General features: G+C 43.9%; 1 protein-coding gene across 1 annotated transcript in view; it reads right to left on the bottom strand.

Annotated features, from left to right (window-relative positions):
* Positions 1–27,371, bottom strand: part of Gnl2 (G protein nucleolar 2) — a 30,910-nt gene that overhangs the window by 814 nt on the left and 2,725 nt on the right. Inside the window, exons 2-15 of the mRNA XM_005084367.4 lie at positions 24,544–24,628; positions 23,549–23,643; positions 21,554–21,693; positions 17,665–17,849; positions 12,971–13,037; positions 12,000–12,158; positions 11,430–11,543; positions 8,510–8,638; positions 7,435–7,539; positions 6,585–6,743; positions 6,300–6,413; positions 2,986–3,443; positions 2,028–2,107; positions 367–452 (exon numbers count right to left, since the gene is read on the bottom strand). Coding sequence (XP_005084424.1) covers positions 367–452; positions 2,028–2,107; positions 2,986–3,443; positions 6,300–6,413; positions 6,585–6,743; positions 7,435–7,539; positions 8,510–8,638; positions 11,430–11,543; positions 12,000–12,158; positions 12,971–13,037; positions 17,665–17,849; positions 21,554–21,693; positions 23,549–23,643; positions 24,544–24,628 — 1,976 coding nt within the window. The remainder of the gene's footprint in view (positions 1–366; positions 453–2,027; positions 2,108–2,985; positions 3,444–6,299; positions 6,414–6,584; positions 6,744–7,434; positions 7,540–8,509; positions 8,639–11,429; positions 11,544–11,999; positions 12,159–12,970; positions 13,038–17,664; positions 17,850–21,553; positions 21,694–23,548; positions 23,644–24,543; positions 24,629–27,371) is intronic.

Below are 27,371 nucleotides of genomic sequence, written 5' to 3' on the forward strand. Positions count from 1 at the left end.
AAGGGGTGGCTCAGGGGCGGCCTCAGCTCCATCCTCAGGACCATGTGATGGAGAGAACCTGCTGACACCTTGTCCTCTCATCTGCAGGTGCTCACGTCATGAGAGGCCTGCACGCATGCATGTACACGAAATAAATGTAGAAAACAAACCTCAAAGCGAGCTTCTACTATTTTTGTGTTGTTTCTTCCCCGTGACAGGGTTTCACTATGCAGCTCTGGTTGTCCCAAGACTCACTGTGTAGATCAGGCTGACCTCACACTCAGAGCTGCGCCTACCTTTGCCTCCCAGTGCTGGACTAAAGGCATGGTGGGCATGTGGGAATGTGCCACAACACCCCTGCCTCACTAAAAGAAGCAGGATACTTACTTCCTTACACGTCAGCATCCTCTGGGTTTTATTTGAGGGTCCGTCTTCCATCTGTGCATTCCGCTTCCTTCCCTTTTTGGTGGGTGCTGGATACAAATGATATGTAAAACACAGAGGAGATTTAAAATAGAGACTGCAGCCTGGCGGTCGTGGTGCACGCCTTTAATCCCAGCAGTCAGGGATGCAGAGGCAGGCGGATCTCTGTGAGTTCGAGACCAGCCTGGTCTACAAGAGCTAGTTCCAGAACAGCCTCCAAAGCCACAGAGAAACCCTGAGTTGTTCTGTGTATGTGTCTCTCTTACTTGTTAATGAATAAAGCACTGTTGGCCAACAGGGAAGCAAGATAGGTGGGACTAGGAGTGGAGAATTCTGGGAAATGTAGTCAAGAGTGGAGAGTCGCCATGTGATCCCGGGGAAGAAGACATATCAGGATGCCAACCTCAGAAAGATTAAGTCCTTATAGAAATATTAATACTTAAGACAGAACTAGCCAATGAGAAGCCTTGGACACTGGCCGACAGCATTGTAACTAACAGAGTCTCTGTGTGTTATTTGAGGTTGATGTGGCACTGGGACCAGGCTGGTGGGAAGAAAGATTGTTACAAAACCCTGTCTCGAAAAACAAAAACAAACAAACATAGAGACCACACCTCAAAACCTGTGCAAGACTACAGTGGGAACAAGCCCTGTGTAAGGAGGCAGAGAGAAGCAAAGTTACAGCAGGAGGCCAGGAGCTCAGTGGGGTCTGACTTGCATCACTCAAAAACTATCAATAAGTTTATGAAACATCTGGGATGGCTTGAATGAGAACGGCTCCCATAGGCTCATAATGTTTGAATCCTTGGTCCCCATTGGTGGAACAGCTTGAAAATGGTGACGTGTGTCACAGAGGTGGGCTCTAAGGCTAAGAAGTCTCCAGCCATCCTCAACATGCTATCTGGTTCCTGACTGTGGACTGGGATGTGAGTTCTCAGCTGTTACTCCAGTAAGTGCCATGCTCCCTTCCATGATGGATTCCTATCCCTCTGGAACTGTAGGCCCCAACTAAGTACTTTCTTCTGCTAGTTGCTTTGGTCACGTGCTTTATTATAGCAATGGTAACTAAGACCTCCTGCCCAAGTTTGTCTGCAGACTCTTCTCTTCCACTGTGAAGTTATTAATATACACTTTTTTGAGATAGGGTTTCTTTGTGTAACCATAGCTGTCCTGGAACAACGTGCTCTATAAACCAGGCTGGCCTCTAACTCAGAGATCTGCTTGCCTCTGGTGCTGGGATTAAATTCATGCACCACCACCTCTCTCTCTATCTACCTCCCTCCCTCCCCCCCCTCACTTTTTTTGAGACAGGATTTTTCTGTGTAACATCTCTGGGTGCCTTAGAACTCACTTTGTACACCAGGCTAGTCTTGAAGACCTGCCTGCTTCTGTCTTCTGAGTGCTGGGATTAAAGGTATGTACCACCACTGCCTGTAATATGCACTTTTGAAAAGCAGTATTCCCAAGCTAACAACTTTGATCTTAACAAATGTACAGAATTTCAAGTGGAGAGTCCAATTCACATGGTAAGTAGAATATGAAACCAGACGCCTAGTATCTGCCTGGATGGAAGAAATTATCTTAAAGTTAAAAAACATGTCTAAATGGTTCAAAATCGACCTCACCTGCATCACTGATTTTTGCAGATGTTTTCTTCTCTTCTTCATATTTTGCAAAAACCTTTTCACTTAAGTCCTTGGATATTCTGAAAAATAAAAGCAAAGTCACAAAGCAGCCCATCACTCCCTTTTAGCTGTTCTAAACAAACCAACCTGGAGAGGTACCAAGTCTTTTTTTTTTTCTTTTTTTTCTTTTTTTTTTTTTTGGTTTTTCGAGACAGGGTTTCTCTGTATTGTTTTGGAGGCTGTCCTGGGAACTAGCTGTTGAAGACCAGGCTGGTCTTGACCTCAGAGATCCACCTGCCTCTGCCTCCCAAGTGCTGGGATTAAAGGCGTGCGCCACCACCGCCCAGCAAGGTGCCAACTCTTTTTTTTTTTGGTTTTTTTCGAGACAGGGTTTCTCTGTGGCTTTGGAGGCTGTCCTGGAACTCACTTGGTAGTCCAGGCTGGCCTCGAACTCACAGAGATCCGCCTGCCTCTGCCTCCCGAGTGCTGGGATTAAAGGCATGCGCTACCAACGCCTGGCCAAGGTGCCAACTCTTAAAAAGAAATTCCACCATGTTTGTCATCGCTGGTTGATAGAGCCAGTGCCCAGCAGTTCGTATAGCTCCTGAGTTAAAATATTAGATAACCAAGGTTCTTGTAGTTTAGGTGGCCAAAGATGACAAATTACAGCTTGCTTTTTTCTGTTTGCTTTCTAAACCAACCACTCCTAGCTCCTAGAAAAATACTATTCAGATTAGAATTACAGCTAAGTGGTAGAGCACTTGCCTGGCAGACACAGGCCCTAGATTCTACCCTAAGTACCTTAAAACTCTAGTTCCAAAGTCAATGTTCACGACAAGTGAGGAAGGAACAAATAAGCTAACTAGGAAGAAGAAAGAAGGAAGAGGAGGAAGAAAGAGAAAAGAGGAAGGAAGGAAGGGAGAAGAAGAGGAAGAAAGAAAGAAGATGATGATCTGACCTGACGGCTGAGAACTTCTTAGCTTTGGCTTTATTGAGGAACTTCTGGTACTTGGCGATCTTTTCATCTAAGGCTCTAATCACAGCTTTGGTGTCCTTTCCCACAGGTTCTTCCTGAGAGTCCTGGGAAGGCGCCTCCTCAGCCTCCTCTCCTGGCTGCTCCTGTTCCTGCTCCTCCTCCTCTGCTGAAAGGCTTTCCAGGTCTTCCTCCATGTCCGACAGCTCCACAGGAACCAGGTCATCCGCAGAAAACTGAGGCCCCACATTGATTTTGCCGAAGTTCTGGCGAACGCGTGCAAGGATCTGTTGCATCTCTGAGTTTGAATCCTGGGAACGGTCTACTTCTGGCTCCTTTTCAATGATAGATTCTGACTTGTCAACTATGGCTTCCGAGATTTCCTCTTCTGGGTTGGTCTCGGTTGTTTCTGTGGGAACTTCCAATGGTGAGGAAGATGGAAGCTAGTGAGGACCAAAAGAGGTATTAGAGGAGACAAATAGAACCAAACAAGGAAACCCACACTTTCATTCCTACCCACCTCTCAGATCTAAACAAAGGGAGAACATCACATCTGAACTGCATCATCACATCTACTCTGAGCCTACACAACTCAACACAGCAGCCAACACCAGAAAGTATCAAAGGGACAGAGCTGTGGTTCTGGAGGAAAGGTACCAGCCCAGTGAAGCCAACTAACTAGTGAGTGTCCTCCTGAGGGCATCAGAAAAGGGAGGCCCCTAGAAGAATGGAAGACACAAGTCCACGGAAGTGGAAGCCAGGTTAAATGAGGGCCAGGAAGTATACGGAGATGTGAGGAGGCATCTTTTCAAAGAGTCATGCCCAGCCAGAACTCAGAGTGTGCAATGAGTCTAGAGACATCGAGGTGACTGGTCTGTTTTGGGCATCCACACACAGACAGGATGTGCCAAGCTTTCTACAGCATTTCTCATGTGGGTCATTTTATCCCTGTTACCTAGACTTATATAATGGCTCTCCAAAGTCAAAAGTGGCTGGGTAAAATGCTAAGCAAGTCCACAAACCATGAAATAGAGGAAATGTACAAAAATCTGTATGTTTTGCGCTGGCAGGTTGGCTTAGCAGGTGAAGGCACTTGCTGGCCAACCTGACTTCAATGCCCAGAATCCTCATGGTGAGGGGCAAGAAGCAATTCCCCAAAGTTGTTCTTGGATCCCCACATGTACACCATGGTGTGTGTGTGTCCACAAGCACATGCATGAGGACACACAGAGATTTTAAAAGTGTGTACACTCTGCAGTGAGGTGATTTCTATATTTCCTTTTTCTTTCAAGACAGGGTTTCTCTGTGTAGCCCTGGCTGTCCTGGAAGTAGCTCTGCAGACCAGGTTGGTCTTGAAATTCCCCTGCCTCTGCCTCCTAAGTGCTGGGATTAAAGGCATGAGCCATCACATATGGAAATTTCTAGTTTTCAAAATCCTTCAGGAAAAGGAGAGGGAACTTAAAAAAAAGGGAGAAACATGAAGTAGGGGACTGTACTGCAGATCTCTGCTAAGGTGCCGCCCCCTCAGAAGCCTTCCCTAACCTCCACTCACAAGTCCTCCTCTGACCCCTTCAACACTCATCCTGGTCCAATCCTCACAGTACACAACTCTGAATACCTGGCTGTATTCAAGCATTAAAAACAAAGTAAAAAAAAAAAAAAAAAAAAAAAAAAAACAGAAAAAGCATGTTCTTGGCAAAGAGCACCTAAACCCTCAGAATGCTTTTGAGGGATGTATGTCTTCTTGTATCTGGTGTCCCTGAGAATGCCTTTATAGCACACTTGAATGGGAAGGACTCAGGCACCACAAAGACTCAGGCAACACTCATAGTCCCACCTCTAGCCTCTAGGGAGAGGAGAGGGGCTAGAGACTGAGCTGAATCACCTATAGCCACTGATTCATCTACATAATGAAAAATTCCTTTAGGATGGTGAAGACACTGATGTGCCCATCCAGCTCAAGATCACAAGGTACTACTGCCTCTCCACCTGGCCTAGGCATGGCTTCCATTGGGCTCTTCTGACCTTTAGCCTTTGCAATGAGCCAGTAATCACAGAATAAGTACTTTCCTGAGTCAAGTTATTCCTCTAGCAAATCACACCTCAGAGCCCTGAACTGTAGTTGGCAGCCTGTGGGGCTCCACATCCTTGACTTGTGGGGCTTCACTAATTCCAGAAGTTAAAATCAGAGCCTCAATAGAGGCAGAGAACTGCAGAAGTGGAGTGGAAAAACAGTACATACTTGCCATCCACCACATACATGTACTTACACACCTGAACTCCACTCCTACCACTAAAATCTAAGGACATCAGAGGAGGGTCCCGCCTGCTTTACACTGAAGCCCCTCTGGTACCCAGAGTGCTAGGAGCCCTACCCTGATTGCTGAATGAATATGTTGGATGAATGAATGACATCACTTACAGGGCAGAGAGAGAGGGAAACTACTGTGATTGGTTGGCTGTGGTTTCTGAGAGAAGAGTGAGGAAAGCCAGATAATACTGATCTCAGGCAAGCAGAGTTTTTAATGCTGGAGAAAAATACTCAAATGGAAAGATCTTGGTTCAGCTAAGAGGTATTCCCAAGAGGAACTATGAAACAAAACCTAAAGCCATCACTTCCAGAGACTTGTTGAGTTCTGAAAAGGGCCCTAGAAACACGAAAGTCAAGTGCTAAGATTGAGCCATAGGCCAGGCTACTGTCAAGGGAAGAGCTCTGGGGCAGCAGAGAACTTCCTGCTCATGTCTCAGCTTGGTTCCAAGCCCAACACTTCCTGGCCAAAACATCACCATCTCTAGGGCCCCCTTCCCGTTTGCGCTCAGCTTTCTGTAGGGCAAGGGCTCCTTATTTACTCCTTTGTTCCCTGTGGCCCTGGCTGGTATCAATAAAGATTTCTTCATGAACGAACTTTGGCAATACCCATGCTCCCACAGAAGGCAGACATTTAACAAATATTAATGTCTTCTTCCAGTCCCAGATCTTTTTTTTTTTTTAAGGGTTTCTCTCTGTAGCTTTGGAGCCTATCCTGGCACTTGCTCTGTAGACCAGGCTGGCCTCGAACTCACAGAGATCCGCCTGCCTCTGCCTCCCAAGTGCTGGGATTAAAGGCGTGCGCCACCACCGCCTGACTCTGTACTCACTCTTTTGTCTTATTTCTGCTTACTTGTTTCAATGCTGCTCAACAAGTCTGCACAACGACTCCCTGAGATGATACACACAGAGCGGAGAGGACGATGGTGCTCCACCAAGGGAGACAACCAAAGTCACACCTCATCAGGGTCATCTGAACCCACGTTCTTACCTGGGGAGCTGTCGGTGGCTCTGCATTGGGTGGCTTGACAAAAAAAGGGATCCGGCCTCTCTGCCAGTCATTGAGAACCATCTTACCCACAGTCTGCAAGTCAGGCTCTCCACCCTGCAAGACAGAAGAGACTCCCAATTAAACCCAAAGAGTAAACATATGTCCCCACAAGGGCCAGTTCAGCCATCCTGGCCACTCATCAGCATCTAGCTGACACAGTTCCTACTGTTCTCCTGATGGCAGATGTGTGTGTCCCAGTGCCAATCCCCAAAGACACCAGCTCACCTTCAGTAACTTCCCAGTGCGGAAAGCTAGCTTCTCAAGAAAGTCCTCAGCATTCTCCCAGGAGTCAATCTTGTACGTTTTGCTGATATATTCTGGCTTTGCTCGTTCAAGAACAGCACCAATATGGTCTTGAGGAGCCTTAATTTTTTCAACTTGGACCTAGAGAGGAAGAGTGATGCTTTGTTGGACTCTTCTAGAGACAGGAAAACACGGTGATCTCTATAAAGTGAAGTGGACACAGCGAGGCAGGAGCCAGGAGCATCACTGAGAGCTAAGCACAGCCATGGCGGCCAGAGATCAACTCTAAGCCTGCTTTACCACAAACTGACTGTGGCCTCCAAAGGCAGCTGGGATGCTTTGTGTTATCCATTGGCAGGAATGGTTAAAGTGCTGCAAATTCCAGAACCCAGAAGACAAAAAATAATCCGAGAATTACAGAAGGAAGGGGAGGAATGTGCCAAGGATGTATGCTAGAAGCATGGTTATGGTTAAGGGGAATCATTAAAGTTTTCAGTCATATTCAAAAACAAGTGAGGAAATGAGTGGGTTCCAAGATGACTCAATCCATAAACCCACAAAGATGAATTATCACTAAGCATAAACAAGCCCTGCTTCCCTTTGGATTCCATGTGGAAACTACATGCTGTTGTAGGATGACACTGACCAGATATGCCCACGGCCCCTCAACCTCCTGAGGCAGGCTGAGTGGGAAGGAAGCCGCTCTGTTCAACATCACATATCTTCATTTGGTTAGATAGGCTGACACCATATTGCCTCTTGAATGAGGAGTGGCAAAGGATCTCAGGGCTCCCCCCAAATGAAATCAGAATTGTTAAGACCAAATACCCACCACTCCTTTGAGCACTATGTCGGTCTCTGAGTCCTCAGAGGGGTAAACCACACCAGGACAGTCAATCAGGAATATACGACGCATCAAGGTAATATATTGCCAGACCTGCAGACAGAAAATTCTAAGTGTTGCCAGAGTCAAATACTGGAAGCTTAACTTCACTAATCTGTGATGTTATAGCATTAAGTTAGATAGGGGAGAAGGGAGGGCCGAAGAAAAGCAATCTGCTTAAAAAATTGGGCCAGATTCTATCCTTTACTTAAGCCAAGCACCATACACTCCCACCATGCACAAACTAGAGTTCCATCACTAACAGTCCAAGAATAAGGCAGGGGCAGGATTTCCATTCAGTATTGTGCAAACATACCAGTGAACCTCTCCAAGTCTTAAAAGTGCTCAGAAGCACAGAACTGTTAGGCTCTTTGATACTAACCAGAATCTACCTAAATACCAGAACCTACCTAAAGACAAAGTTTTTGTTCCTTTTTAACCCAGACACCAAATATTCTTGAGTTGGTTTTATCAAAGCAATAGGTTGGAGTTAGGGGCTGGAAGGATGATGGCTCTATGGTTTGGAGCATTTGCTGCTCTTGTAGAGGATCTAGGTTCAGTTCCCAGCATCCACATGGCAGTTCACAACTGTCAATAACTCTAGTTCTAGGGGATTTGGTGCCTTCTCTGGCCTCTGGTGGCAAAAGACATGCACACAGTGAACATGTATATATACACGCAGGCCAAACACTTATAAACATAAAATAAATATAAAAATAAATAAAAAAAGGTTGGAGTGGCAATTTACACAAGACTTAAATATGAAGGACATCAACCAAATCACACCACAGCCACCTAGTAGCATACAACGCATGCTCTGTCTTGAGAGCAGACAGGGACTGGGTACCGAGATTCACTACAGAACACTTGCCCAATATGACTGTGGTGTCCTGGGTCTGATCCCCAGTACTGTTAAAGAAAGGAACAGGACAGGAGAAAGGGAAGGAGAGACAGAAGAAAGATCTCCATATCTGAAACAGTCAAGTTTCCACAGAAATAAAATGGAGACAGAATCCATACGCACCTTTGTTTCTCCTGCGATGGGGGCCACATTGCAAACTTTCTTGGATCGTAATGTGTTTATCACAGAGCTCTTGCCCACATTTGGATAGCCAATAAACCCAACACTGATTTGTTTCTTGTCTGTGTGCAACTGTGGAAAGAAAAGAAAGGATACCCATCACATATATGCAGCCATAAAACCCCCTTAGGTTAGACTGTGTTACTTGGTTAATGGAAGACTAGGTACTACAGCAGAACAAACACAATTTGATGTGAAGCCTAAACACAAGCCAGCTACACAGCCCGAGCGAGTGAGACACACGTGTATTTACATGTCATGAGTGAGCCATGTCCTCAAACACTCATGCAAAACATCCTTGCTTTAGGTTAACAGCATGTAGATCAAAACCGGAAAGAGAGCCGGGCGTTGGTGGCGCACACCTTTAATCCCAGCACTCGGGAGGCAGAGGCAGGTGGATCTCTGTGAGTTCGAGACCAGCATGGTCTACCAAGCGAGTTCCAGGACAGCCTCCAAAGCCACAGAGAAACCCTGTCTCGAAAAAACCAAAAAACCAAAAAAAACCAAAAAAACAAACAAACAAAAAAAACGGAAAGAGGCAGCTTGCACACTTCCTCTTCTCAGTGCATCTCCAGGGAAGGGACTGACAGATCCCCACCGGAGACAAGAATGTCTAAGCACAGCCTTGGCTGCAGCAGCAGAAAAAGGCGAGTGTTCAGGTCTAACCATGTCAAACCATCAGACTAAAAGACCAGCCCTCTAGCACTCTGCTGCCCTAGGACTCCTAAATCTAGAAACTGGAAGACTCCCTTCTGGATATAGTCACAAACCCAAGGAAAATGCCTGTGTCCCTAGTTAATACTACCCTTCAGTGAAATCTGTCATTCAACAATCTAGCTTCCAGCATACCAAAAGAGACACAAGAGTCTATGAAGGCTGTGGAGACTTTTGCTTTCAGTTTGATACCAGTTCTATATTGTCCAGGTTGGTTTCAAACTCCTGAGCTAAAGTGATTTTTTGGGGGTGGTGAGGGGCGGTTCCTGTCTTAGAGCAGCTGAGATTACAAGCTTGTGCCACTGTGCCCAGAATAGTACTTAAAGGCAGACCACAGGCTGGTAACAGTCAGTTCCCATGAGAAGGCTGGCTGCAAAATGAACTACCGACTTACCCAAATACTCTCTCTATCCGGTGTCTGCCCACATGTTAAACATACAGGAAATAACAGAAAATTAACAGAAGAGGAGACAAACACCTCTAGCAAACAACTGTAGCAACAGCACCCTGACTGGACTGCTATAAATGGCATTTCAGTCACAATACCGTGAACACCAAATTAAAAAAAAAATCAGCCCATCACCGAAGGCGTGGGTGTAAAGACTTCACTGGACCAAAGATAAATGATAAATGGGAATTTATTAGGGAACACTTACACAGAAAAATACAAAAAACCACAGGAGTGTTTCTCTGCCCTTCCTAACAGATCGGCTGACCCACCAGAAAGACCTTGCAAACAGGAACCGCACCTCAAGAGTCCCTCTTTCTACTTCCATCTGCCTGAAGCCATGCCCAAAGGGGTGTGGCCACCGTTACAGGTTCACTGGCTAGACTCAGCAACACCACACTGCTGTCCGTAGTACAGAGGAGACAGAGGGAGTGAAAGGTGTATGTAGGGAGATGAACAAAGTAACCTAAATGTGCTCAGTGTCAGGAGACAATAGAAGGCTGACTGAGGAAGACTGCTGCAAATTCCAGCCAGTTTTGGCTGTACAGTAGCCAGCCTGGACCCCACAAGATCTGGTCTCAGAACACCACAAGGTACATCCCTTCCCCCTAAAAAAAATGAGAGAGAAAGAGAGACAAACAGAGAGAGACAGACAGAGATTGAGTCAACATGCACAAGCACTACTTCTAACTGAGCTTGCAGCTTAGTAGTAATAAGTACTTATTAGCATGTTCAAAGTTCTGGGTCCAAACACACACACACACACACACACACACACACACACACACACACACACACACACACACACACACACACACCAAAAAAAATCCTAGCCCTAAGTTTCTAAAGAAGGAAACATTTAATAATTATATAAAACTATGGGGGAAATCATGAAATAAATCATTAAGTATGTACTAACAGCATGTAGGAAATACCAGAAATGATGGCTAAGAGTCAAAAATTGCTCTAGGAAATGAAGAAGGGTGGTACAGAAGTTGTGTCTTTTGTTAGAGCCAGGCAGAAAGAGGGGGGATCTGGTTCCAGAATATCACTGAAGTGATGGGGAATCACAGAGTGTGGGGTTGGGCATCTATCCTCTGGCAAAGGCTGAACCACTAGGTGCCAGGGATATGGCAGAAATAATGGCAAGCCGGGGGGTGGTGGAGCACGCCTTTAATCCCAGCACTCGGGAGGCAGAGACAGGCAGATCGCTGTGAGTTCAAGGCTGGGCTGGACTGACAGCCTCCAAAACAATACAGAGAAACCCTGGCTCGTACAAACCAAAAAAAAAAAAAAAAGAGAAATAAAGGCAAAAGAGAAATGAGAAATCATTTCAGATGCCTCATACTCGAGGGCCTGTGAATTTTTTTGTTTTTTCGATAGGATTTCTCTGTGGCTTTGGAGGCTGTCCTGGAACTAGCTCTTGTAGACCAGGCTGGTCTGGAACTCCAGAGATCCACCTTCCTCTGCCTCCAGGGTGCTGTGATCAAAGGCATGTGCCACCACTACCCAATGGGCCTGTGGATTTTTATACCTCTAGAAAACAGCGAGACAGATTTTGAGACCGATTTCAAGCTTCAAACTTTTGATCCTCGTGCCTCAACCTCCCAGTTGCTAACCTGAAGTTAGCAACTCTGGACCCACAAGACAGCCCCTCCTATAAACGCAACCTCATTATACCAGCAGAAGCAGCCTCCCTACCTTCCCAAACTGCCGCAGCAACTGAATGAAAGCTCCTTTTCCAAAGGGGTTGGTGAGACTCGCATGGAAGGCAAGTGTTGGGTAGTCCCGGGAAAGCACAGCAACCCATCGTTTCTAAAGGGGAGAAGAAAACATGCTGGTAAATTATGGCTTGTTTGTTTACAATAGCCGGAAGAATATGAGTTGGAATTACCGGATGGCTTCAAATAGTGTTGCCTAAGGGAAGCAACAGCTATAATTCTTTGAGATGTCCTTTCAAGTATGACAGTTAGAGCTTTGTCTTTCGTCTAATAGCTGACTGTAAAACAATATTCCAAAAAAGCTATCATGACTAAATGCAATGAACGGAATGCAGTTAGTGCCTGGCAGCTGCCCCCAGCCGGAAGATAGACGGTGGCTCTGCCCACCACTAGTGCACACATTAGCCCTCTTTTCAAAAGGAATGCTAGTGACTACAATGCCAAGAGTGGGACACTTTAATACTGTGTTGAGAACCTACGCACTGATGTGCAGTCAAAGGTTTGTCTCAGTGGCCTCTGCAATGGGTTTTAGGTCACAAGCTGAACTTACTGTTGCCCAAGTTGGAACAAGATCACACTTATTGAGTACAAAAATGAGGTGTTTCCAGGGTTTCTCCTTTTTCAAGTAAGCTTCGATGTGTGGGGAACGAGTGCCCATTGGATCTCTAGCATCAAGAACTTGAACTACAACATCTGATGAGTCTATCACCTGCGAACCAAAGAGGCAGAAATAGTTGGTTACAGTATATACAAAGTGAAGGGGACAGCTAAGGGAGCCCAAAGAAATGAAAGGGTATTCAGAGGAAACTGCAAAGAATCTAGTGAGGAGACTGGGTGGGTGGCATCTGATCAGAATTCAAAAGCTTTTCATTCCAAGAACATACAGAACTAGTCAGATTTCAAATAGAAAAGCTAGCTTGGGGGGAACCCATCTGATTTATAAGTACTAGGTATTACAGATGGCTTTGTGTATTTTGCAAAAAATTAAATCTACCTAGTTATATGTACGAGTTTCCTATTGTGTCTGTTTAATTACATTGCTGTGCTTGGAACTCCTAATAATATCATTCCCCCACAGACAAAAACTCAGCCAGTTCAAAAGCAGTAGGTCAGTACTCAGGAGTAGACGCAAAACCTTTCTTCCCTTCCCCACAGAGTGAGGCAAGCTGGCTAAGGTAGTAATGCTTCCCAGACATGTGCTCTCATTTACAGAATGGGACAGTGAGGCCGAACACTCTACAATTCTTATGCAGCACTAACCACGTGGGGCACCATCCTTTCAAACACTGTAGTATGTATGTATGTACAAGTACGTATGTAGTAGTATGTATGTATGTACAAGTATGTATGTAGTAGTATGTATGTATGTACAAGTATATATGTAGTAGTATGCACAAGGCTGCATCACAGTTCCTTCACCGAGTAAGGAGAGTGAAGCCAGCAGCAGTGTTATTTTACCGAGTCACTGCCTACAAGCTCATAATGTCAAAGGAGCTATTCAGTGAATGCCACAAGTCTTACCTTGTAGAGCTCTCCCCAAATTCTTTTCGACTGCCCCTTTTTATATATCTCTTCTTGAGCTTCATTTCTAGGTAAGAAAAGACCAGAAATGAGCAACTGAAATATCATCAAGCTGTAAAGGAAACAGAGGTGGCTCATGCCTATAATCCCAGCAATCATGAGGTAGTAGATGGAGCTCTGTGAATCAGACAGCCTGGTCTACACTGTTAAGTTCCAAGCCAGCAAGGACTTAAGACTCTGCCTCAAACATGAAAACAAAAACAAACACAAACACACACAAAACCCAAACCAAACTCAAAATATATCAAAGGGAAGAATATCTGCATGAATTTGCAAAGCCCACTTTAAAAAGGAAGGACACTGCCAGGAACGGGGGATGCATGCCTTTAATCCTAGCACCATGAAAGCAGAGGCAGAGAGACCTCTGTGGAGTTTCAGGCCAGTCAGGGTTACACAGTGAGACCCTGTATCAAAAAGTGGGGAAAGGTAGGGTGCTAGACATGACGGTTGAGAGTGTGTATTGCTCTTGCAGAAGACCTAAGTTTGGGCTGGAGAGGTGGCTCAGAGGTTAAGAGCACTGACTGCTCTTCCAGAGGTCCTGAGTTCAATTCCCAGCAACCACATGGTGGCTCACTGTATATGTAATAAATAAATATTAAAAAAATTAAATTAAATTAAAAAAAAGAAGACCTAAGTTCATTTTCTAATACTTATATGGCTGGCTCCTCATTGTCTGTTATCCCAGCCCTGGGAGATTTAAAACCTTTGGCCTCTGCAGGCACTGTACTCATATGGTTTACATACATATGTGCCAGCAAAACACAGTAAGATAATAATAAAATCAATCAAAACAAAGCAAACAACTCCCCAAAACCCGAACACACACATGTACACACAATTACAAAATAATTAAAATAAAAGTTCAAAAACACAAGAAGAATGCTACTAAAAATAAATAAAAGGAAGGACATCCTGACACACTGCCTTGGTGAACCTTGAAGATATTATGCCACACGAAATGAGCAAGACACAAAAGATGACAACATGTGATTTCCTTCATCCACGGGTAGGTTTGTCTACCTAGGGTGATGAGACTCAGAGCTGACAGTGATAACTGACGACTGCACACCAATGCAAATTTTATGCCACATGTATGTTACTACAATAAACAATAAGTAAATAAAAAGGAAGAAAAGGCATGGCTTTAGTTAGACGTTGTCACCAAAAATTAAGAAGGGCACAGGCAGGCCCTGTGTCACAATCTACGCTTCACAGTTCTCAAGAGAGACACTTTTTTTTTGGATAAAGTTTCTAATTGCTTATGTACTAGCCTCAAGGACATTTACTGAAGGAAAATGAAACAAAAATAGTCTGTCTTCCCCAATTATCTTCTCTACTTTTTGAAGGAAGACGACAACAAAGCCCACAAAAAAGTTCAAATAGCAGGGCGGCGGTGGCACACGCCTTTAATCCCAGCACTCGGGAGGTAGATCTCTGTGAATTTGAGGCCAGCCTGGTCTACAGAGCTAGCTGTTACAGGACAGCCTCCAAACCCTGTCTCAAAAAGACAAACAAAGACACTTGCTCCCAACCCTGACAACCTGAGTTTGATCCCTGGAAGTCACATGGTGGAAGGAGAACTGACTCATAAATTGTCCTCTGACCATACAAGTATAGTGTGGCACACATGCATATGCATACACAAATATACAATATACAAATAAATAAGGCAGTGATGGCACATGCCTTTAATCCCAGCACTCAGGAGGCAGAGGCAGGTGGATCTCTGTGAGTTCAAGGGCAGCATGGTCTACAGAGTTCCAGGACAACAGCCAAAGCTACATAAAGAAACCATGTCAGGAAAAACAAAACAAACAAAAAAACAATAGATGACTGGATAGAAAGAAAAGTTCAGGTTACAAAAGTTGATTGGTAAGCCAAAGACCCGGAGCAGGTTTAAAAGGATGTTACATAAGGACAGCAAATGACTGGTCCTGTTATGGGGCCTAAGTAACCAACTGCTTCAGTGTCAGTATATGATTTCAAATACTTGGTGATGGTTTCAGTTGGTCATAAGAAGGAGAGTGAATGTACTCTGGCTTCTGCAGTGAGTAGACAGCAGGACGGTGAGTTCAAAGACAGATCGGCCTACAGAGTGAGTTTCAGGCCAGTTAAAGCTACATAGAGAGAACCTGTCTCAACAAAACAAAACAAGATTAATTTTGGGGGCTGGAGAGATGGCTCAGTGGTTAAAAGCATGTAACACTCCTACAGAGGACCCAAGTTCAATTCTCAGAACCTACGTCGGGTGGTTCACAACTGCCTGTAATTCCTGATCCAGGGGCCCAATGCTCTCTGGCCTTCTCAGGCACCTGTACTCACATACTGCCCCCAAGGCACATAATTAAAAATAAAATAGGCAATTAAAAAAAAAGTTCAAATAGAGGAACTAAGAGATGGCTTACCAGTAAAGTGCTTACCATGCAAGCTTGAAGGATCTGAGTCCAGATCCCCAAAAGACAGGTAAAAAGCTGAGCATGGTAGGGTGTACCTGTAATCTCAGCATAGGGGAAGGCAGACAGGAAGACCTCTAGAGCTTGTTTGCCAGCTAGCCTAAGCAATCAGCAAGCCCCAGGTACAAGAGATACTGTCTAAAAAAAGAAAAAAAGAAAAGAAAAAAGTGAAGAGCAACTGAAGAAGATACCTGGGGGCTGGAGAGATGGCTCAGAGACTAAGAGCACTTGCTGCTCTTCCAGAGGACCCAGGTTCAATTCCCAGTATCCACATGGCAGCTCGCAACTATCTTTAAACTCCATTTCCAGAGGATCCAATGCCCTCTTTTGGCCTCTGCGGGTGCCAGACACATACTTGGTGCAGACATACAGGCATGCAAAATACCCATACACATTAAAACTTTTAAAGTTGACCTCTCACATTGACCTCTGTCATGAGCACAAGCACATCTCCCCTCCACATGAACACAAACATTCAAATTAATTCTAAGAATAAACATATATGCTACTTCTTTCGGTTTGGTCTCAAATGCCCTGCTTTTATCTCTATTGAGATGGGGTGGCTTCAGCCATGAGGTAACAGCACTGTGGTTTTCAGTTCACAGGTTTCTGTGAGACAGTCAAACCTGACTGTGCAGCACACTGTTAACTAAAACAGGGGCTGGAGAGATGGCTCAGCGGTTAAGAGCACTCACTGTTCTTCCAGAGATCCTGAGTTCAATTCCCAGCAACCACATGGTGACTCACAACCACCTTGAATGAGATCTGGTGTCCTCTGCTGGCAGGCAGAAGACTGTATACACAATAAATAAATAAAATATTAAAAAAAAAGAACTAAAACAGGAGTTCTCCAGCACTGCCCAAGAGAAGCTAAGCCTTGGGGCAGGACAAGGTGGCATACCCTTTGATCTGATATCATGACTTGTCTCTCAGTAATCCTTTTTTTGGTTTTGTTTTGTTCTTTTGTTTGCTTGTTTTGTGAGACAGGGTCTCATTATGTAGCTCTGGCTGTTCTGGAACTCACTATGTAAACCTAGACCAGGCTGTCTCAAACTCACGAGATCCACCTGTCTCTGCCTCCCACCTGCTGGGATTAAAGGTGTGTGACTGCACCCAGCTTGCCTCCCAGTAATCCTTAAGGATGAGAAAGATTCAGTGTCTGATGACTACAGGAAAACCTAGGAACAGCACAACTATCCAACAGGAAAGGTCGCTACAATGAAAGTCTACTGAAAAAGGTGTATTTGTAAGTAAAAAATTACAATAGCTGGATGTGGAGGCATGTCTTTAAGTCCAACACTTGGGAGGCAGACAGGAGGATCTCTGTGAGTTTGAGGTTATGTAATAATAACTCTACATAGTGAGTTTCAGGCCAGTCAGGGCTAAATAGCAGACCCTGTCTCACAAAAGAGGGATGCAGGGAATCCCCTTCGGTAATTTGTGACCTTCTCTGAGTCCCCATGAGAATGAAGTTAACAATCCTTCCTCTCCTTTTCCTCTTCTTCTCCCAAACAATATTAAATGAAAATAAAAAAAATTCATTACACAAAGTAGGACACATACATATGAAAATACCATAATGAAAACCATTACTGTGTGTGATAACTTGAAAAATAAGCTGAGGGCAACAAGATGGCTTAGTGTGTAAAAATATTTGCTGTAAGGCGACAACCTAAGTCAGATCCCCAGGACCCATGTGAGAGAAGGGAATCAACTCTGTGACCTCCATATGTGCACTGTGGCACTCAAACACCCACGCATACATATGCACAAACTAGAATGGTACAAATTTTAACAAACAAACTCACCCCATAACCTTTATGCAGGCTCATCGCTTTTTTATGTTATCTTTGGAGAGTCATAGAAGACGACCAACCATAAAGTGAAGTGGTCTAGAGACCCCGGAGACCAGTGTCAATTTCCAACTTAACTACATTCTGTAATTTTCAAATGACAGTGTATACCACTGACATACAGAAGAAGAAAACATTGCTCCCTTTTCCTTGGGAATGCAGAGAGGAATGTGGTGATGAAGCCATGTGGAGTTAGTTTTGGTCTGGCCTCCACTGCACTGATGAAACCCATTTGTGAGCACCATCACTATGCCCCCATACCAGCATGAAGGGCTCAGCGAAAACATTCTGTAGCATAGCAGCAAAGATGAGGCCCTCAAACGCATACCTTACACCAGTGTCCTCCGTCACCAAATCACGGTCCTTGCCCTGGTCATAGCTCTCAGTAGACATTTCAGCATTTTCTAGAAGGGACTGCATATCATTTGCAAACAAGTTTGGCCGCTTTCTCTGTGACTTTGGGCCAAATGTACTTTCAAAACTTTCAGTATCAAGAATGTGGACCTTTGCATTCTAAAGACAAAGGAGAAGCACAGGTAAGACTCAGGAAAGCAAAAAGCTAAAACCACCTGGGGAAAGGTGTCTGCACTCATTTTTTCCAAACCACAACAAAACCTACGAGAGCACAGGCCCAGTCTGGTTTTAAGTCTGCAATGCACGTTTAAACTGCACAAGGGCATCTTTTTTCTGCAGGAATGAACTATTAGCTTCCCTGCGGGAATCTAAAGGTAACACAGACACCAAGTACGAACAGCCATGCGAGACTTGCCAAACCCTGCTTTCCCTCACCCATCATAGATTCCAGTCAAATGTAATCAGGGCTACAATGATGAAAATTAACTTATCTTTTCTGACCCTTCTTTGGAACTTTCAAACCAAGTGCATAAAATTTGCCAAATTCACAGGTTTTGTCAAGGACAATCAGTCAAATTTGTATGTGTTTTTTCTTTTTTAAACCAACTGTAAATGCCAACTTTTTCTTGGAAGTTCATTTCTCTCATGGCTAAAAGGAATTGCTTGTTTTATAAGATGCATTTTAGTTTCAGATAACATTCTCCCTAATTTAGGTAACTTTTTTATTAAATGCACATGGAAACTCTTCAGATGAAAAACAACTAGCAAAAGTCCAAAATAGTAGGTTAGATGTGATAAAGGAACCTGATGCTAACTAGAACTTGATGCCTGTAAAGGAGCTACAGGCATAGGAATTCTTGAAGCAGGATAAAAGTCAAAGTTTGAGTTAGGATCTCCCACGTAACAGCATATTAAGAGTCTGCAGAGACTCCTTTAAAACAAAATAAAACAAAAACCACACCTTCTTCACCTTAGTACAAAGTCCTGGGTAAGCACGGGCTAGGAAAGCCCCAATGCCTCCCTAACAACCACTGATCCTCCAATTTCACCAGGTTGTTAAGTGGCCAACGTTTACTTGGACTCACTGACCTCTTAGTTTATTTTTCCCTTGCTATCTTCTACCTGAGGAACACAGCATTTTCTGTGGCAATGTGTTCTGGAGTTAGTAAGTATGACTGGGCTGGGGAGAGGGCTCAGTAAAGACCCAGTTTATCCCTGGAAGGCATGTAAAAAGCTCCGTAAAGCCGGGCATTGGTGGCTGGGCGGTGCATGTCTTTAATCACAGCACCCTGGAGGCAGAGGCAGGTGGATCTCTGAGTTCCAGACCAGCCTGGTCTACAAAGAGCTAGTTCCAGGACAGCCTCCAAAGCCACAGAGAAACCCTATCTCAAAAAAACAAAACAAAACAAAAGAGAAAAAAGCCAGGCATTGGTGGAGCACAACTTTAATCCCAGCACTCAGGAGGCAGAGGCAGGTAGACTTCTGTGAGTTCCAAGCCAGCCTGGTCTATAGAACAAGTTTCAGGACAGGCTCCAAAAGCTACACAGAGAAACCCTGTCTCAAAAAAAAGAAAGAAAGAAAGAAAGAAAGAAAGAAAGAAAGAAAGAAAGAAAGAAAGAAAGAAAGAAAGAAAAGACACAGTAGTGTGAATCTGTAATCCCAGGGAAATGAAGGCAGAAACAGTGACTTGGCTGAGAAGTTTGCAGGTCAGCTGGCCTGGAGGACACAGTACAGCAGGAACAAAAGAGACCCTGCCTCATCAAGGTCGAATGAAGGTGAGAATCCATTTCTGAAAGTTGCTTGTTAGCACATACTTGAGTGTACACACACAATCAATATATCAATTGTAAAAATCATGTATGAGCAAAAATTATCCTTGGAAATCTCCTAATTGGGCTGGAGAAACGGCTCAGCAATTAAGAACACATACTACTCTTCCAGAGGACTCAAGTTCAATTTCCAGCACCCATATCACGTGGCTCGTAACTCCAAGACCAGGGGATCTGACACATTTAATCCCCAAGGGCACTTGTACTTACATGTACATACATATCACACACACAATTAAAATAGAATATTAAGAGATTTAAAGCCAAATAAATAAGTAAACAAACAAACAAATAAATACTAGTTACATTAACTTTACTACATTGCGACAGAAATACATCTAACACATAGAACTGAATGAGCAAAAGTTAAAACATATCTGATTTGACTTCCCTTTGGCAGGACCATTTCAGAACTAGAGTCCATACCACGCCACAGCACCGGATTAAAACAGGGTTTTCAAAGCCAAAACAGAAAGCCCACCACTTATTCTGAATATTTTCCTGCATTAAAATACAAGATAGGCTGAATGGTGGTGGCACACACCTTTAATCCCAGCACTTGGGAGGAAGAGGCAGGCGGATCTCTGTGGGTTTGAGGCCAGTTTGGCCTACAGAGCAAGTTCCAGGACAGCTAAGGCTACACAGAGAATCCTTGCTTTGAAAAACCAAAAACCAATACAAAAAACAAAAACAAAAACCCAACCAAACAACCACAACAAAAAAAGCAAAAATAAAACAAAACAAAGACTACCAAACCACAATCCAACAACAACAAAAACACAAGCCAACCCTTATTCCACACACCAGATATCTGAGCAAGGGAAAACTGAACCAAGCAACAAAGCAATAAATCCACAATAGAACCTCTGTTCTTCCCAGAACTGGGATACAATAGTTGGTCAGAAGATGGCTTTAGGGAGAGGAGACAAAGAGAACAAGGGAAATGAGCAACTTGTCTGTGGTTCATGAATTACACTCATATGTTTCCCTGAAAGAACACAGTCACTGCACTAATAGGTGCCATTCTTCTAGCCCATCATAAAACAGAACATAATTGACAAAACCTGAGGCAATAGGCAGCTTTGCTTTTGATTTTTGTTCTGTAAGTAAACACTTTTCTTTGAACTGTTTAATCCTTGTATGCATGTCCATGTTTTCCTCCCCTCCTCAGACTGGCACTGAAGCATGTGCACTGGCTGTTTCTGGGAATTATTCAATGCAAGTTAAAAACGTGCAGGCAAACATTACACCATTTTCTTTGTTCTGTGTGAATCCATTCCACTCTGGCCAGACTCAGCCCTTACCGTACTACAAAACTCCACCAATCGACTATCTGAACTGCACCCTCCTCCTCAGCTGAAACAACCTCCAAGGGTTTCACAAAGGCTGGGAAGTATATATACATCACTGAAGGGCTCCTTCCATCTTAACCTTCATTTTACATAGCCCCAGAGACAACCAACTATCACTGACAATCCCAGGGCCTTCCTAGCCAGTCTGGCCTACTTAGTAGGTTCCAGGACAGTGAGAGAACCTGCCTCAGAAAGAAAAAAAGGGAAGTAACAGTACCTGAAGAATGTCAGCAGAGGTTGTCTCCAGTCTCCACATGCAAATGTGAAGAAGACACGCACTCACGAACACACAAATGGCGTTACAACAGCTACCATCTTGTTTACCGTATCAGGCAGGGTGCTTCGTGCTTACCAGCCAAGCATGTACAGTGCTTCAGCTGTACCCAAACACGAAAAGAGCCCAAGTTCTCTTTATGGCAGGGAAGTTAAGGTTCATGGAGAAACCCAACTAAGGACAGAGAAGGGGACGGGGAAGACTAAAATTCAGGCCTCACTGAAAAGTCTTCTTTGGATCCACAGTGGTGCACCTCCTGGGCCAAACTCAATTCATACAAAGGGTGACAAGGGGACAGACAAGTCTCACAAAACTCCCACTGCTGCTTATGAAAGTCAAAGACAAACAGTGGCATCTGCCCAGAGCTGGCCCACAAAACCCTACCACCAACATGGCACTTCATCTTACATGAGGCTGGATTCGATCGTGTAGAAGAGACATCGGTAACTTGCTCTGTTTCATGACAACTTTGTATGGGTCCTTCATAACTTTATCCATTTCCTCTTGAAATTTTTGTAATGATGCCTGCTTGATCACACGAGTGTTTCCTATTTCACAGATAAAGAACATTGCCATTTAATAAGGAGATTGGTTTTACATCTGCACTCATCTTCTCCTTGACATGGGGAAGGCAAGATGATAGGTCTTTCTCAACTACCTAAGTGTCTACACATCCATCCACTCCTTATAATTCTTTGCAAACTTAGGAAGAGGGAAATGTGCCTCTTACACTCACACTCTAGTTCTCCCACCAACTCAGACACACAATGGATTTCAACAGTTTTCTGAGCCCAACTTCCTGATTGAATGAAACAGAAAATTAAACATCACTGAACGGAACTGAACTTAGACAAATGTCTTAGTTCTTGCCAGTCCTGGCAAAGAAACCTGGAGATAGTCACAGATATCATTCACACAGAAAAAGAGGGAACCCCAAAACTCAGAGAAAAGAGGGCTTGCAGGGATTACTAAGGTATTCAGGACACCTACAAGAGGATGACTGCACCTGAAGAATGTCAGCCCTTTCATGCTACAGAAAGCATTCCAGTCAACAATAGCGCGTGCAGACACAAGTGTTAAGGACTCACACTACTTGGCCACACACTTACTTCGAATGGATCTCTTTTTAAGTTTATTTACAACTGGAGCACCACAGCATCTGTGTGGGAGATCAGAGGACAACTTGCAGGAGTTAGTTATCTCCTTTCCTCCTTCCACTATGTGGGTTCCAAAGACAGTGCTTAGGTAAGCTTGGGGTACCCATCTTTACCACTGAGCTATCTTACTGGTCCTCTATTTTTTTTTTAAATTTTTAAAAAAGATTTATTTATTTATTATGAATACAACAACATCTTGTCTGCACACCAGAAGAGGGCACCAGATTTCATAATGGATGGCTGTGAGCCACCATGTGGTTGCTGGGAATTGAACTCAGGACCTCTGGAAGAGCAGTCAGTGCTCTTAACCTCTGAGCCATCTCTCCAGTCCCGGTCCTCTATTTTTGGAGACAAGGTTTCATGTAGTCCAGGTTAGCCTTGAACGTCTGATCTCCTGCCACCCTCTCCCAAGTGTTAGGAATATAGGTGTTCCTCACCACAACCATCTTGAGATGGTACCTTTCTTATTCCCATTTTAGAAACTAGTAAATCAAGGGGCAGAGACTTAAAAATTTTATTCAGCCACACACACAACTTGATTCCAAATTCTGATACTCTAGACCTGGAGTCCAGTAGCCAGCTCCATGGTAAAACACCCTCCACAGTCTTCTCTGACATTTATACACATCAACATTTACGTCCTTTCGCAATAATGGATATAGCCCCTAGGCTCTCATATGCCAGGCAAGCGCTCCTCCCGATTTGGTCTTTGACTCTTTGTTTGAGTTCTTAGGGGACAGCCCATCAAAAGGTATTAAATAGAGTAAAGGCAAAGGCTACCTGCATATAGCACAGAGGTCAGATGCTAGGCAAACAAACTACACGTTACGGTAGAAAGCAGGAGTTCCCAAAGAAGCCCCAATCCCCCTGTGACTGGAGAAAATCTCTTCACTCCTGGAAGGACCAATAAAGGACATCCACCCTGCTGCAAGGGACCAGAGCACCTGCAAGGCCACTTCTTATACAGCCATCTTCTCAGGCAACTAGAAATGAAGAGGTGAACAGTCCAAGGTCTGTGGATGCTTTTATGAGGACAGCCCTATCTGTCTCTGTAGTCACGTGGGCTCTCTTCCAAAGGAACAGCGCGAGGAGTCTAGCACTTTCGAAGCTCCCTTCCCACTACAGGCATTCTTTATTTCCTCTTCACAACCTTGTCAGTCCCACTCACCACAACCTTCTTATGGACATTTCAGCATTGAGTCTTTCCCACTCAACATACATTTGTGGAGGACAGGACAATACTTACCAAACCATTTAATATTTGGCTCCACTCGTGCCACTGTGCCAGAAGCCACAGTCGACTGATACTGCAGCGGCTTAATCACTTTACCACGATTGTTCCTAAATTGAGGAAATAACAGATTTGGGTTGACAACAGAAGGAAGGCGGCAGCAACAGCACAGGCTGGCTTACAGAACATGCTTTCCATCAAAAGGACTTTGGGGGGATTTAAGATGATCATGAAATACAGACTTCAGTAAACAAAAAGTCCTTCTATATTTGAAACAGATTGCCCAAAAGTCGTTTAACCTCTTGCAACAGAGCACGTAATGATTTCTGCTAGATGACTAACAATGCTGATGTTTAAAAATCCATTTACTGTTTGTTTGCTTTTAAAAAAAAATCACATACTTGAGTTTTTTGGTAATTATTTAAAGGCTGGTTTAAATGAATTTTAAGTAGAGGGTGATTTACCCTGGAACTCAAAATTCTAAAACAAACTGCAAAGTAGGCAACTAAGGCAGGTTAGGTTACTGACGTTTGTGTTTTACACACAACTTTTAGAAGAAATGAATCTAATTACCAAACAAATTAAAACCAGCTAGCAAAATGCCACTCTCAGCAAGTCCCTGGAGTGGAGGCTGCCTCAGCAGAACTCCGGGCTGTGATGAGCATCCTAGTGCCACAATCCTGTGATCTGAAGTCTGGCTCTAAAAGTCAAGTTTCCTGGCAGCTTTCATAAGCAGTCTATATAATCTGTACTTGTATCTGATGGGTACTTAATTGAGATTTGACATGACACTGTTGGAGACCAGCGTGTGAGGACCAGGGCGACCACTTGCTGGGAAGTTTAGGAAACAATCGCTGCTGTACCGTCTACTTCCCTGCCTGTAACTATGATCACAGCAACCCTCATATGAAATGGCATCCTACTCCTATTTGGAGAGAGTGGGGGAGGGACAGGGGCTTACCAAGTCTCAGTTTTCCAGGGCATGAAGGAAAAAAAAGGCTAATGCTCACCTGCGCTCCTTTTGCCTGTACATATTCAGGCGCCGAATTGTGGCCCGGTCCCTCATGTTTTGACCTCCAGCTCCCTGTACTCGATCTAGAAATGGACAATAAACCATTTGATAACTAACAACTGGTAAGTATGATCATTGTTTAAAACATCCCAAACAGCTTACTCAACTAGCCAAGTAATCCTCACCAAAGAATGTCTACTCTCTCCATATGCTACTGCAAAAAATGACTATGAAAATGTAGCATGCCAAAGCCAGAGTCCACCACTTAACTTCCAGAACTGTGAATGACAACCTGATTCTAATATCACCAGTTTTAATTGCATCACTGGCACCATGCTGTCCCTACTACAGGCCTCATCTCAAGCCACACAACAGTCACATAAAGAGATATGATATGACACCCCCATGGAGGGCCTCACCCTCCCTGGGGAAATGAGGGGAAATTGGGGGAGGGGTTGGTGGGAGGGCACGGGAGGAGGGGAGGGAAACAGAGAGGAACCTGGAATTGACATGTGAAGCAACCCTGTTCCTAAATTTAAATTTAAATTAAAAAGAAAAAAGAAAAAAAAGAGATATGATATGTTCACATATAGTGCTACACACTGAGAGACAGACACACACTGAGTAGTGGTGGTGTGTCAGAGTCATACGGTTATTAACAGCAGAGCCAGAATTTAAACACAAGCATTGGATCACAGTTGGTGCTCCTAGCCACAAAGGATACCAATCTAGGTCTCAGTTTAACAAACAAATAAAACAGAACAACAACAACAAAACAAGAGCTGGGGAGATGGCTCAGTGGTTAAGAGCACTGGCTTTTTTTTTTAACACAGGACTGGGGTTCAGTTTCCAAAAACCCATGGGACAACTGACAACTGTCTGTACCTCCAGTTCTAGGGTATCCAACACCCTTTGGCTTCTACAGGCACCAGGCACACACAATGGTGTACATACATACATACATACATACATACATACATACATACATACACACACACACATATATACATATATATAAGCAAGCAAAACACAGATATACATAAAATAATCTTTTTTCAATTTATTTATTTTTATTTTATGTGTATTGATGTTTTGCTTGTGTGTGTATGTTTGTCTGAGGTTGTTAGATCATGGAGATACAGTTGTTAGCTGCCATGTAGGTGCTGGGAATTGAACTCTAGGTCCTTTGGGAAAACAGTCAGTGCTCTTAATTGCTGAGCTATCTCTCCAGCCCCCACATAAAATAATCTTAAAAAAGAGTTGCAGGCCGAGTGATGGTGGCAGAGGCAGGAAGATCTCTGTGAAGTGAAGGCCAGCCTGGTTTACAGAACAAATTCTAGGACAGGCTCCAAAACCTACACAGACAAACCTTGTCTTGAAAAACCAACCAATCAACCAACCAAACAAACAAACAAAAAAACAGAGTTGCAATATTGGCAAAACTGAAGAGAGGAAAAAAACCACACAGAATCAATTTTCAAAGAGCCACCCTGCAGTTAGCACCATTCTCCACCCTGTCTTTTTGATTGTGTGGGACAGAGTCTCACAACGTAGCCTCGCTGGTCTCAAACTCACAGAGATCAGCCCGTCTCTCAAGTACAGGAATTAAAGTAGTATAGTACCAGATCACCCCCTCCCCTTTTTTTCTAAGACAGGGTTTCTCTGGCTGTCCTGGAACTCACTCTGTAGACCACGATGCCATCAAAATCACAGAGATCCCCCTGCCTCTGCCTCCTCTGCTGGGATTAAAGGCGTGTGCCACCACACCCAGCTCCAGACCCTCTTAAATAAGAACTCTGAGGACCATACTTAGCAGGAGCACAGGGCAACCCCACAAGGCAACTTTACAGCACGCTCAGGCACATTCACCTAGACACTTCATAACTCAAGACTATATAATCTGGGAATCTTAAGCTTCCCGTTTTACCTTGTCTTGCCCCAGAATAAAGAACATGTCTGTGATAAAAGGGACTTTGGGATATCAAACATCAAAGCTCTTATTCAGCTTTATATAAACTAAATTTGCCAGAATTTTGGGTTTTTTATTTCCTATAGAAAATATGTAAGAAAAAAATGACAAGAAGTACCATTGTGGGTGGAATTAATTGTGATGGCCATTAGAATTTTTTTTTTGAGATGGGCAGGGTTAACATGCATTCTCCAGACCCTCTGTCTTTCTGACAGTGCTTGAGACAGGGTCTCACAATTTAACTCTGGCTGGCCTATAACTCACTATATAGACCAGGCTGGCCTATAACTTACAAAGGTCCACTTGCTTATGCTGAGTGCTGAGATCAAAGGTGTGTACCACCATGTCCCGGCAGCAGTCTGATTTTTAATCCTCAATCACACTCTACAATGGTCACATAAAATCAGTTCCCATCTTTTAACAAATTTGACTAAACACTCATATTCACAACAATTATGTAGTTCAACTGGTAAAATGGTTGCCTAGCATGCACAAAGCCCTGAGTTTGTACCCTAGTACTTCACAGACCAGTCATTGTGGCACAGCCTGTAATTTCAAAAACCAGGAAGATTAAAAGTTCAAAGACAGGTGGTGGTGGTGCACGCCTTTAATCCCAGCACTCGGGAGGCAGAGGAAGGTGGATCTCTGTGAGTTTGAGGATAGCCTGCTCTATAGAGAGATTTCCAGGACAGGCTCCAAAACAATACAGGGAAACTCTGTCTCAAAAAACAAAACAAAACAAAACAAAACAAAAAGTTGTCAAAGACATGCTTGGCTACACACTGAGTCATGGCGACACATTGAGATCCTGTCTAAAATACAAATAAAGGAATTGGGTGGAGAGATGGTTCAGCAGT

Source organism: Mesocricetus auratus, unplaced genomic scaffold (genome assembly GCF_017639785.1).
Source record: "Mesocricetus auratus isolate SY011 unplaced genomic scaffold, BCM_Maur_2.0 Super-Scaffold_100014, whole genome shotgun sequence".
Lineage (NCBI taxonomy): Eukaryota > Metazoa > Chordata > Mammalia > Rodentia > Cricetidae > Mesocricetus > Mesocricetus auratus.